Source organism: Oncorhynchus gorbuscha, linkage group LG06 (assembly GCF_021184085.1).
Source record: "Oncorhynchus gorbuscha isolate QuinsamMale2020 ecotype Even-year linkage group LG06, OgorEven_v1.0, whole genome shotgun sequence".
NCBI classification, from domain to species: Eukaryota; Metazoa; Chordata; class Actinopteri; order Salmoniformes; family Salmonidae; genus Oncorhynchus; species Oncorhynchus gorbuscha.
The window spans coordinates 55,262,195-55,276,160 of NC_060178.1; the positions used below are offsets into that span (position 1 = coordinate 55,262,195).

Consider the following 13,966-nt stretch of genomic DNA (forward strand, 5'->3'; position numbering starts at 1 on the left):
GATACAGAGAAGAGCAGTCTCAGTTGAATGACTGGTCTTGAAACCTGACTGATTTGGATCAAGAAGGTCATTCAGAGAGAGATAGCGGGAGAGCTGGCCAAGGACGGCACGTTCAAGAGAGAAAAGAAAGAAGGGATACTGGTCGGTAGTTGTTGACATCGGAGGGATCGAGTGTAGGTTTTTTCAGAAGGGGTGCAACTCTCGCTCTCTTGAAGACGGAAGGGACGTAGCCAGCGGTCAGGGATGAGTTGATGAGCGAGGTGAGGTAAGGGAGAAGGTCTCCGGAAATGGTCTGGAGAAGAGAGGAGGGGATAGGGTCAAGCGGGCAGGTTGTTGGGCGGCCGGCCGTCACAAGACGCGAGATTTCATCTGGAGAGAGAGGGGAGAAAGAGGTCAGAGCACAGGGTAGGACAGTGTGAGCAGAACCAGCGGTGCCGTTTGACTTAGCAAACGAGGATCGGATGTCGTCGACCTTCTTTTCAAAATGGTTGACGAAGTCATCTGCAGAGAGGGAGGAGGGGGGGGGGGGAGGATTCAGGTGGGAGGTGGCAAAGAGCTTCCTAGGGTTAGAGGCAGATGCTTGGAATTTAGAGTGGTAGAAAATGGCTTTAGCAGCAGAGACAGAGGAGGAAAATGTAGAGAGGAGGGAGTGAAAGGATGCCAGGTCCGCAGGGAGGCGAGTTTTCCTCCATTTCCGCTCGGCTGCTCGGAGCCCTGTTCTGTGAGCTCGCAATGAGTCGTCGAGCCACGGGGCGGGAGGGGAGGACCGAGCCGGCCTGGAGGATAGGGGACATAGAGAGTCAAAGGATGCAGAAAGGGAGGAGAGGAGGGTTGAGGAGGCAGAATCAGGAGAGAGGTTGGAGAAGGTTTGAGCAGAGGGAAGAGATGATAGGATGGAAGAGGAGAGAGTAGCGAGGGAGAGAGAGCGAAGGTTGGGACGGCGCGATACCATCCGAGTAGGGGCAGTATGGGAGGTGTTGGATGAGAGCGAGAGGGAGAAGGATACAAGGTAGTGGTCGGAGACTTGGAGGGGAGTTGCAATGAGGCTAGTGGAAGAACAGCATCTAGTAAAGATGAGGTCGAGCGTATTGCCTGCCTTGTGAGTAGGGGGGGAAGGTGTGAGGGTGAGGTCAAAAGAGGAGAGGAGTGGAAAGAAGGAGGCAGAGAGGAATGAGTCAAAGGTAGACGTGGGGAGGTTAAAGTCGCCCAGCACTGTGAGAGGTGAGCCGTCCTCAGGAAAGGAGCTTATCAAGGCATCAAGCTCATTGATGAACTCTCCGAGGGAACCTGGAGGGCGATAAATGATAAGGATGTTAAGCTTGAAAGGGCTGGTAACTGTAACAGCATGGAATTCAAAGGAGGCGATAGACAGATGGGTAAGGGGAGAAAGAGAGAATGACCACTTGGGAGAGATGAGGATCCCGGTGCCACCACCCCGCTGACCAGAAGCTCTCGGGGTGTGCGAGAACACGTGGGCGGACGAGGAGAGAGCAGTAGGAGTAGCAGTGTTGTCTGTCGTGATCCATGTTTCCGTCAGTGCCAAGAAGTCGAGGGACTGGAGGGAGGCATAGGCTGAGATGAACTCTGCCTTTTTGGCCGCAGATCGGCAGTTCCAGAGGCTACCGGAGACCTGGAACTCCACGTGGGTCGTGCGCGCTGGGACCACCAGATTAGGGTGGCCGCGGCCACGCGGTGTGGAGCGTTTGTATGGTCTGTGCAGAGAGGTGAGAACAGGGATAGACAGACACATAGTTGACAGGCTACAGAAGAGGCTACGCTAATGCAAAGGAGATTGGAATGACAAGTGGACTACACGTCTCGAATGTTCAGAAAGTTAAGCTTACGTAGCAAGAATCTTATTGACTAAAATGATTAAAATGATACAGTACTGCTGAAGTAGGCTAGCTGGCAGTGGCTGCGTTGTTGACTTTGTAGGCTAGCTGGCAGTGGCTGCGTTGTTGACACTACACTAATCAAGTTGTTCCGTTGAGTGTAATAGTTTCTGCAGTGCTGCTATTCGGGGGCTAGCTGGCTAGCTAGCAGTGTTGTTTACGTTACGTTGCGTTAAAAGAACGACAATAGCTGGCTAGCTAACCTAGAAAATCGCTCTAGACTACACAATTATCTTTGATACAAAGACGGCTATGTAGCTAGCTATGTAGCTAGCTACGATCAAACAAATCAAACCGTTGTACTGTAATGAAATGAAATGAAAATGTGATACTACCTGTGAATGCGACCGGGTTGTTGAGTCCTATTCGGTAGACGTTGGCTAGCTGTTGGCTAGCTGTCAGCTAGCTGTTGGCTAGCTGTTGGCTAGCTAGCAGAGTCTCCTACGTTAAGGACGACAAATAGCTGGCTAGCTAACCTCGGTAAATTAAGATAATCACTCTAAGACTACACACTCTAAACTACACAATTATCTTGGATGCAAAGACGGCAAAGACAGCTATGTAGCTAGCTAACACTACACTAATCAAGTCGTTCAGTTGAGTGTAATAGTTACTACAGTGCTGCAATCGGTGGGCGTTTGCTAGCGTTTGCTAGCTGGCTAGCTGGCTAGCTGCTGGGCAAATAGCAGTGAAGACTACGTTAGGACGACGAAATACGATAATTATGCAATTATCTTTGATACAAAGACGGCTATGTAGCTAGCTAAGAAGAAATTGCTAAGATTAGACAAATCAAACCGTTGTACTATAATGAAATGTAATGAAATGTAATGAAAAAGTTATACTACCTGCGGAGCGAAGTGCTGATACGACCGCTCGCTCCAACCCGGAAGTACGACAAATGTCTTGAGTCACCAAGCATTCAACCCCTTTGTTTATGACAAGCTAAATCAGTTCAGGAGTAAAAATGTGCTTAACAAGTCACTTAATAAGTTGGATGGACTCACTCTGTGTGCAATTACATTTACATTTAAGTCATTTAGCAGACGCTCTTATCCAGAGCGACTATAGTGTTTAACATGATTTTTGAATGACTACTTCATCTTTGTACCCCACACATAAAATTATTTGTAAGGCCACTCAGTCGAGCAATGAATTTCAAACAGATTCGACCACTAAGACCAGGGAGGTATTCCAATGCCTCATAAAGAAGGGCATCTATTGGTAAAAAAGCACACATTGAATATCCCTTTGAGCATGGTGAATTTATTAATTACACTTTGGATGATGTATCAATTCACCCAGTCACTACACAGATACAGGCATCCTTCCTAACTCAGTTGCCGTAGAGGAAGGAAACCGCTCAGGGATTTTACTATTAGGCCAATGGTGACTTCAAAACAGTTAGTGTTTAATGGCTGTGATAGGAGAACTGAGGATGGCTCAACAACATTGTATTTTCTCCACAGTACTAACCTAATTGACAGAATGAAAAGAAGGAAGCCTGTACAAAATAAAAAATATTCCAAAACATGCCTTTGTTGGCAAAAAAAGGCACTAACGTATTATTGCAAAAAAGCAATTCACTTTTGGCCTGAAAACAAAGTGTTGTGTTTGGGACAAATCCAATACAACACATTATAGAGGACCACTCTCCATATTGTCAAGCAGTGGTGACTGAATCACGTTATGGGTATGCTTGTAATTATTAAGGACTGGGGAATTTTTCAGGATAAAAAAGAAATGGAGCTAAGCACAGGCAAAATCCTAGAGGAAAACCTGGTTCAGTCTGCTTTCCAGCAGAAACTGGGAGATTAAATAACCTTTCAGCAGGACAATTACAAAAAACACAAGGCCAAATCCACACTGAAGTTTCTTACCAAGGATACAGTGATTGTTCCTTAGTGGCCAAGTTTTGACTTAAATCTACTTGAAAATCTATGGCAAGACCTGAAAATGGTTCTCTAGCAATGATCAACAACAATCCAGATGTAGACTGGTCTTAGAGACTTACCCAGAAAGACTCATAGTTGTAATTGCTGCCAAAAGTATTGACTCAGGGATGTGAATACTTATGTAAATGAGATATCTCTGTATTTCATTTTCAATACATTTCCACAAATTTTAAGTTTTAATTTAGTCATTATGGGGTATTGTGTGTAGATGGATGAAGAAATAAACAACAATTGTATCCATTTTGAATTCAGGCTGTAACACAACAAAATGTGGAATAAGTCCAGTTGTATATGAATTCTTCCTGAAGGAACTGTATGTAACTTCAACACATTAAACATCATTTTAGCCCAGTGGAACCTGATTAGTAACAATGTATCCTGTTTCTCTTGTAAACCTAAAGACTACAGAGGACCCGAGCTCAGCCGGGTGCCCAATCTTTACCTCCAGTGGTCAGTGTTGTGTCTCTGTGTGTGGATGACGCAACCATCTGCACTGAAGAACAGCCACAGGAGGCCACCTCACTGCCTTCGAGCCAGGTAGTCACTGCATCTGTACCTGTCCAGGTAGCTACTAATGTCCATCCTGTTACGGAGGTGACAACAGCACCATCCACCCAGGTGGCGTTTACATTGGTCCCTGCCCAGGAGATGTCAGCACAGTTACCTGTCCAGGTAGTTTCTACTCTAGATCTACCGCCTGTGGACACGGCGTCAGTTCTGTCACTGCCAACACCGTCACGTGTCCCAGTGACGTCCACACCATTACCGACACAGACAGTCTCTACCACGGCACTACCGCTGACCCAGGTGGTCTCCTCTACACTGCCTGCCCAGGTTGCTGCCGTACAGACGACTCTAGCTGAGGTAATAATCTTCTCAATCTCTGGCTCCTGAATATACTGCAAACATTTATATGTAAATGAATGATATCTGAAATACTGCATGTGTCAAAAAAGTTCCTTTCTGCTCAGTAATCTTTATTCAAGACCCACACAGTACTTGACAATAATGTGTATTTGTGTTTGTATACTTAAAGTGGAACTGACACCAATTTAGTAACATTAAATGGTATTAAGATCTGTTCATATACACCCTCAGGAAGAATATGATGTATTCTTTTGTGTGTGTGACAAGCTAGCACATGTAGATATGCTAATCTTCATGTTTTCATACATTCATAAAATGTTGGGAAATGACAGAGTCCTTTCAGAGTATTTGTGAAAATTCTACAGTAATATGAATGGGAAAGTGGCTGTAAGTTTGGGCAAATAAGAGACAGTGCAGTAAATAAACGAAACAAATAAAAACTTGTCAGTCTTGTCCAGTCCAGAGGGCTCATTTGTAAACCGTGCGTATGTATCTATTTTGTGGCCGTGATGGGTTCATATTCCTGAAGTAGCTATACAACAAATTACCATGCACATCTCTCATTTAATTGGCCTAGTATAGATGGGCTACTGTATATTTCAAGTTTTGCAATCCCATAGGTAGCTCGGTTTATGCTATAATGTACAGTCGTATTTAACAGGTGAACAGTTGACGTTTCTACATTGAAATAGGCCGATATGTATGCTACTATAAATACTGCAATTGTTTCACAATTCACGGACAGTCCATATTTAGGTTGGAGGAAAGGTTGATGCAAAACATTGTTGAATTCAAATGTTCTGCTGACAGGTCGACAACAATTAACTATTGTTTTATCCTATAGAAATAGACACAATCCTTGCCAGCACAGCATAAATTACTGCAGAATTTTTTTTTTTAATTGCCAACACAGTAAAGCTATCTTATGTAAAATAGTTGACAATAAGGGTAGGCTACAGTATTGCTGTGCGACATCATTACCTATTTAATATCAGAGCCTATACCAAGGCAGGACATAGAAACCCAATGTTGATAAATTAAATATTGAACAACAATTAGTCTTTCGCATAGAAGTGTGGGCTGTAGCATTTAGCCTACTATCCTCAATTGTTTTGGAATATACAATCACTTGCAGAATGCACAGGCATTCGCTCTAGAGGCAGCGTGCATTTAGTTTGTTTTGATATTTTGCAGTGACATTCTGTGCACACCTCTACAGCAGGGGTTCCCAAACCTTTTCACTCAGGCCTCCCTTACAGCATTCGGATCATCCCATGCACGTCGATTTTTATCGGCACAAGCACTGTTCAAACTGTTCACACCCCTCTTGTTGGCGGAGAGAAATGTTTGCAGGTTGAAAGGTTATTTCTTACATGAAAGGGATAAGGACAGGGGGACACCTAGTCAGTTGTCCAACTGAATGTATTCAACTGAAATGTGTCTTCCGCATTTAACCCAACCCCTCTGAATCAGAGAGGTGTGTAGGGCTGCCTTAATCGTCATCCACGTCTTCGGCGCCCGGGGAACAGTGGGTTCACTGCCTTGCTCAGGGAAAGAACGACAGATATTTACTTTGTCAGCTCGTGGATTCGATCCAGCAACCTTCCGGTTATTGGCCCAACTTTCTAAAAAGGTGAATGGAGGGCATTTTCCAGGAAGAGTTTTAATGGTCGTTCATATAGTTTCATGGCAGGTCTGATTTATAAGGAGAACATAAGTGTGTATGGCGTGCGGCAAGTTTATTTATCTCAATATTTGTGCACATGCGCAGACATTTCAGAAATGGATCCCACAGATATTTTGTCTGTCAAATGGCCTAGGAATACAGCAAATGTCCCTGCAAAAGTTTAACATTCTGCCATCACCTCCAAAGACAGCAGTATTTTCAGAAATTACGCACTCAAATATTAAGTGTGAAATACGTAACTGTTATAAATGAGCCCCCTGAAAACACTGCACATGCACAAAAATATTGAGATTTATAAACTTGGCACTCGCCATACGTTTCCCATTATAAATCAAGCCAGTTGTAAAACTGTATATACTTTAGAAGTAATGGAATTAGACCAAGACAGTATCTAAATGAAATAGCAATTGCGAATTTGCGATCAAATGTCTTTGGAGGTTCTGGCAGAACATTTCCTTTTGTATTTGACTGTTTCTGATAGACAAAAACAATTGCAAAATGTTATCAACTTTTAACAGATCGTTGTCACAGTTATGAGTGAAGAGGTGTGGAGTCAGGCGCAGAGAGCAAAGATGTGGGAAAAACAACACGCTTTAATGTCCCGAAACAATACATGTACAAAGTGAAAATACAAATGAACAGAAATATAACCGGACAGCGTGTAACCCAAAATACAACAAAATACACTCAACCAACAAAACAGACGAACAAGCCCGCACGAAACAGAAGCGGGCTAAACAGACTATATATACCCTATCCTAACAATCAAACTAGAAACAGGTGCTACCAATTAGACAAAACTAAACGAACACAGAACAACGGATCGGCGATAGCTAGTAGACCGGCGACGACGACCGCTGAGCGCCACCCGAACAAGAAGGGGAGTCACCTTCGGTAATATTCGTGACAGTACCCCCTCCTGACGCGCAGCTCCCGCAGCGCGCCGACGTCGGCCTCAGGGACGACCCGGAGGCCGAGGCGCTGGGCGATCCGGGCGGAGGCGATGAAATTCACTCAACATGGATGGGTCTAGAATATCCCTCGCCGGAACCCAGCACCTCTCCTCCGGACCGTACCCCTCCCAGTCGACGAGGTACTGCAAGCCTCTCACCCGGCGTCTCGAGTCCAGAATAGCTCGTATCTTGTACGCCGGGGACCCCTCGATGTCCAGAGGGGGTGGAGGAACCTCCGGTACCTCATTCTCCTGCATGGGACCAGCTACCACCGGCCTGAGAAGAGACACATGAAATGAGGGGTTAATACGATAATACGAAGGAAGTGATAATCGATAACAAACCTCATTTATTCTCCTCAGGACTTTAAATGGCCCTATACACTGCGGACCCAGCTTCCGGCAGGGCAAGTGGAGAGGCAGGTTATGGGTCGAGAGCCAGACTCTGTCCCCAGGTGCAAACACGGGGGCCTCACTGCGGTGACGGTCAGCGCTCTTCTTCTGCCTTATACTAGCTTGGCGTAATGACTCCTGGACTGTCTCAGATGGAACAATCTCTCACCTGCCGCACGACCCTCTGGAGGGTGATCGAACACGGCCCTGAAACGGCGGATGAACTCTGAGTAGTTGTCTCTTGCCGAGTCGGGCCCGTTCCAGACCGCATTAGCCCACTCCAGGGCTCTACCAGACAGGCAGGTGATGAGGACCCCTACTCTCTCCTCCTCTGAGGGGGCCGGTCGAACGGTGGACAGGTAGAGGTCTAATTGCAGCAGGAATCCCTGGCACCCTGTCGCTGTTCCATCGTATTTCCTCGGAGGCGTCATGAGCAGAGCGCTGGAACCGGATCCAGATGGGGCAGATGGTAGAGTTGCTGGTGGGAGGGTCGGTGGAGTAGTAGGGAAACCATTCCTCTCCCAACGATCCATCCTCTCCATCATCCGTTCCATCGCTGATCCTAGGCGATGGAGGATGGATGTGTGATGTTGGACTCTCTCCTCCATAGTGGGAAGAGGAGTGGTCGCTGCTCCTGCTGACTCCATATCGGGGTGCGGGCTTCTGTCACAGTTATGAGTGAAGAGGTGTGGAGTCAGGCGCAGAGAGCAAAGATGTGGGAAAAACAACACGCTTTAATGTCCCGAAACAATACATGTACAAAGTGAAAATACAAATGAACAGAAATATAACCGGACAGCGTGTAACCCAAAATACAACAAAATACACTCAACCAACAAAACAGACGAACAAGCCCGCACGAAACAGAAGCAGGCTAAACAGACTATATATACCCTATCCTAACAATCAAACTAGAAACAGGTGCTACCAATTAGACAAAACTAAACGAACACAGAACAACGGATCGGCGATAGCTAGTAGACCGGCGACGACGACCGCCGAGCGCCACCCGAACAAGAAGGGTAGAAGGGTATTACCTTCGGTAATATTCGTGACAATCGTTTGAATTCAATAATGTTTGGCATTTAGCCGACTTTTTCCAAACACATGCACCCGAATTCTGAAACATTGTCTACTTAGATATATTTTTGAACTACAGTGGTAGCCTACACACTTCAATGCAAAAGATCAACTCTCTGTTCACCTGTTTAATTCTACTGTATGTTATAAACCTCGCTCACTTTCAGATCAAAACAATGAAATTAAAATAGCCATTTATTAGAGCCAATGGAAACTGCATATGCATGGTCTAAAGTTTACGGAAGGATAAGTTCAGTTTTTTATAAATGCCAACTAACTAGCTACAATTACATTTTTTTTGTCAAATATTACCTATTTTTTTAAAACTCTTATAAAGTTGGTTTTGAAGCATAAAATGTGAATTTGATATTTTAGACCAATATTATGATTGTGTTTGTATGATTATGTGTTTGTTTAATGTCATTTCTGCAAAGTAGTTAAAACGGTGTCAGTTCCACTTGAATTGATGAAATCCTTTTGTTTTCAGAACCTAAATGGAGACAGCTATACTCTAAGGCCAGACATATATCCTCAAGGTCTAGACGGGAGGCCTATCATGGCTGCCCCTGTTTTCACAAAGGTAACCCGCTAATATTATATCCACACAATGAATAATTAGAAGACCTGTACAATGTCAACTTCATCATCAAACTTCGAACAAAATATGACATTGTCTTATATGGTACATTTTTAAAGCTCATGTACTTAATTAAGAAACTGCATGTTTTGTGTGTGATGATAAACTTATGATGGCTGTGCACTCTACTTGGCCCCTCAGAGTCTGCAGGACCTGTTGGCATCGGAGAATGAGCTGGTGGTGCTAGAGTGCCGTGTAAAAGGAGTCCCCTCCCCCAAGGTGGACTGGTACAGAGAAGGAACTGTCATAGAGGACTCCCCTGACTTCAGGATCCTGCAGAAGAGTAAGACCAAGACCTTCCCTCCTTTACTGTGTGTCGGAATAATGTACATTCATCTTATGGTACGTTCTGTGATTTACCTCAATTCTCTTGTATTCGTTTATTAATACATTTTCACTTGAAGTTAATAAATGGAAGCATTTTGAAAACTGTTAAAGTATAAAAATAAAAAAAACTGAGAGGAAGTTTTTTTAGAAGGCTGCATGAAGAACAGAAAGCTCTGATTTCATACGATTAAATATATATTAGCATTTTCTTCATTTTTAGAGCCTCGGTCCATGGATGAATCAGGTACGTATTATGCAAAGGAGAGACTGCCATGGTACAATTAATACAATTGTAAAATCTTAAGATGCAGCATATTTCTGCATGTATCAAAATATTTTGTGTTATGTGTTACTGATATGTACATTTTATTCACAATATACAAGCATTCGATACAATGGCCTCAGAAAGTCAAAGTCCTACTGTAGCTTAGGTGATGTTTTCTATGAACCAGTGTACACCATTCCTCTTTCCAGATGTTTAGAGTATCTGGCTGGGGCTGTAGCTTCTGTAACTCCTCTGCATAATAACCAGTTTACTTCTCCTCCTAAAACTCAACCTTATAAGGAACCTTAACAACCTGTGTCTGTTGAACTATCATGGTTACAGAGCCTTTCAGAGTGTCTGAAACGCAGGGAAGCACTCGTGAATGGAAGCAAATATAGCTGCTGTGCCATTGGGGAAAACAGCTGACTTACATCATATGCATTTTTATGAATGCGTATTAGTTCTCTGTATCTTAGAAAATACCATCTATTGAGCAATAATTATACAGTATATAGAAATGCAGACATATTTTACAATGCAGAGGCTTACTGTATTTATTTTTCACTATACATATACCGTACATACAGTAGGTCAGCTACATAGTACAGCTACCATGCTGCTATACAAAAAGTAACAGGCAACAATTTCAAAGATTTTACTGAGTTTTGTATTTGTATTTATTATGGAACCCCATTAGCTGCTGCCAAAGCAGCAGCTACTCTTCCTGGGGTCCAGCAAAATTAAGGCAGTTTATACAAATGTAAAACATTACGATACATTCACAGATTCCACAACACACTGTGTGCCCTCAGGCCCCTACTCCACCACTACCACATATCTACAGTACTAAATCCATGTGTATGTATAGTGCGTATGTTATCGTGTGTGTATGCATGTGTCTGTGCCAATGTTTGTGTTGCTTCACAGTCCCCGCTATTCCATAAAGTGTTTATCTGTTTTTTAAATGTAATTGTACTGCTTGTGTCAGTTACTTGATGTGGAAAAGAGTTCCATGTAGTCATGGCTCTATGTAGTAATGTGTTCCTCCCATAGTATGTTCTGGACTTGGGGACTGTGAAGAGACCTCTTGTGGCATGTTTTGTGGGGTATGCATGGGTGTCCGAGCTGTATGCCAGTAGTTTTGACAGACAGCTTGGTTCATTCAACATGTCAATACCTCCACTTTCAGCCAGGAGAGATTGACATGCATATTATTAATATTAGTTCTCTGTGTACATCCAAGGGCCAGCCGTGTTAACCTGTTCTGAGCCAATTGCAATTTTCCTATGTCCTTTTTTGTGGCCCCTGACCACACGACTGAACATTAGTCAAGGTGCGACAAAACTAGGGCCTGTAGGACCTGCCTTGTTGATAGTGTTGTTAAGAAGGCAGAGCATCGCTTTATTAGAGACAGACTTCTCCCCATCTTAGCTACTACTGATCAATATGTTTTGACCATGACAGTTTACAATCTAGTGTTACTCCAAGCAGTTTAGTCATCTCAACTTGCTCAATTTACACATGATTTATTACAAGATTTAGATGAGGTTTAGTGAGTGTTTTGTTCCAAATACAATGCTTTTAGTTTTCAAAATATTTACAGCTAACTTATTGCTTGCCACCAACTCTGAAACTTAACTGCAGCTCTTTGTTGAGTACTACAGTCATTTTAGTCGCTGTAGTAGCTGACGTGTATAGTGTTGAGTCATCCGCATACATACAGTTGAAGTCAGACGTTTACATACACTTAGGTTGGAGTCATTAAAACTCATTTTTCAACTACTCCACAAATTTCTTGTTTACAAACTATAGTTTTGGCAAGTCTGTTAGGACATCTACTTTGTGCATGACACAAGTCATTTTTCCAACAATTGTTTACAAACAGATTATTTCACTTATAATTCACTGTATCACAATTCCAGTTGGTCAGAAGTGTACATACACTAAGTTGACTGTGCCTTTAAACAGCTTGGAAAATTCCAGAAAATGATGTCATGGCTTTAGAAGCTTCTGATAGGTTAATTGACATCATTTGAGTCAATTGGAGGTGTACCTGTGGATGTATTTCAAGGCCTACCTTCAAACTCAGTGCCTCTTTGCTTGACATCATGGGGAAATCAAAAGAAATCAGCCAAGACCCCAGATAAAAAATTGTAGACCTCCACAAGTCTGGTTCATCCTTGGGAGCAATTTCCAAACGCCTGGTACCACGTTCATCGATGCAAACAATAGTACACAAGTATAAACACCATGGGACCAGAGAGCCGTCATACCGGTCAGGAATGAGTCTCGTTATGTCTCCAAGAGATTAACATACTTTGGAGCAAAAAGTGCAAATCAATCCCAGAACAACAGCAAAGTACCTTGTGAAGGTGCTGGAGGAAACAGGCACAAAAGTATCTATATCCACAGTTAAACGAGTCCAATATTGATATAACCTGAAAGGCTGCTCAGAAAGGAAGAAGCCACTGCTCCAAAACCGCCATAAAAAAGCCAGACTACAGTTTGCAACTGCACATGGGGACAAAGATCTTACTTTTTGGAGAAATGTCCTCTGGTCTGATGAAATAAATAAAACTGTTTGGCCGTAATGACCATCGTTATGTTTGTAGGAAAAAGGGGGAGGCTGGCAAGCCGGAGAACAACCTCCCAACCGTGAAGCACGGGGTTGACAGCAACATGTTGTGGGGGTGTTTAATTGCAGAAGGGACTGGTGCACTTCACAAAATAGATGGCTTCATGAGGAAGGACAATTATGTGGATATATTGAAGCAACATCTCAAGACATCAGTCAGGAAGTTAAAGCTTGGTCACAAATGGATCTTCCAAATGGACATGGACCCCAAGCAAACTTCCAATGTTGTGGCAAAATGGCTTAAGGACAACAAAGTCAAGGTATTGGAGTGGCCATCACAAAGCCCTGACCTCAATCTTATAGAAAATATGTGGGCAGAACTGAAAAAGCGCGTGCGAGCAGGGCGGCCTACAAACCTGACTCAGTTACACCAGCTCTGTGAGGAGGAATGGGACAAAATTCACCCAACTTATTGTGGGAAGCTTGTGGAAGGCTACCCACAACGTTTCAGTTAAACAATTTAAAGGCAATGCTACCAAATACTAATTGAGTGTATGTAAACTTCTGACCCACTGGGAATGTGATGAAAGAAATAAAAGCTGAAATAAATAAATTCTCTCTACTATTATTCTGACCTAAAACAGGGAATTTTTACTAGGATTAAATGTCATGAATTGTGAAAAACTGAGTTTAAATGTATTTGGCTCAGGTGTATGTACACTTCCGACTTCAACAGTGCATATGTTGATCACAGATACCTTTAAAAAAAAGTATGGGCATGGATCAGAAAACCAGTCAGTATCTGGTGTGACCACCATTTGCCTCATGTAGCGCGACATACTTCCTTAGCATAGAGTTAATCATGCTGTTGATTGTGGCCTGTGGAATGTTGTCCCACTCCTCTTCAATGGCTGTGCGAAGTTGCTGGATATTGGCGGGAATTGGAACACTGTCGTACACGTTGATCCAGAGCATCCCAAACATGCTCAATGGGTGACATGTCTGGTGAGTAATGCAGGCCATTTAATACTTCCATGAATTGTGTACAGATCCTTGCAACATGGGACCGTGCTGAAACACGATGTGATGGCACTGGATGAATGGCACGACAATGGGCCTCAGGATCTTGTTACGGTATCTCTGTGCATTCAAACTGCTATCGATAAAATGCAATTATGTTTGTTGCCTGTGACTTATGCCTGCCCATACATAACCCCACCGCTACCTTGGGCAATCTGTTCACAACATCAGCAAACCGCTCGCACACACAACGCCATACACGATGTCTGCCATCTGTCCGGTGCAGTTAACACCGGGATTCATCCATGAAGAGCAC

The 13,966-nt window shown here is 43.5% G+C and overlaps 1 protein-coding gene across 3 annotated transcripts in view; it reads left to right on the forward strand.

The window, feature by feature from the left end:
* LOC124038103 (myopalladin-like) overlaps nt 1-13,966 on the forward strand; it is a 54,272-nt gene that overhangs the window by 14,640 nt on the left and 25,666 nt on the right. For all 3 annotated transcript variants that reach the window (XR_006839303.1, XR_006839304.1, XM_046353570.1), the window contains exons 4-7: nt 4,249-4,711; nt 9,314-9,406; nt 9,605-9,746; nt 10,011-10,034. Coding sequence is in view for 1 of the 3 variants with exons in the window: in XM_046353570.1 (XP_046209526.1) it covers nt 4,249-4,711; nt 9,314-9,406; nt 9,605-9,746; nt 10,011-10,034 (722 nt within the window). In the remaining 2 variants the exon portion in view is untranslated. The remainder of the gene's footprint in view (nt 1-4,248; nt 4,712-9,313; nt 9,407-9,604; nt 9,747-10,010; nt 10,035-13,966) is intronic.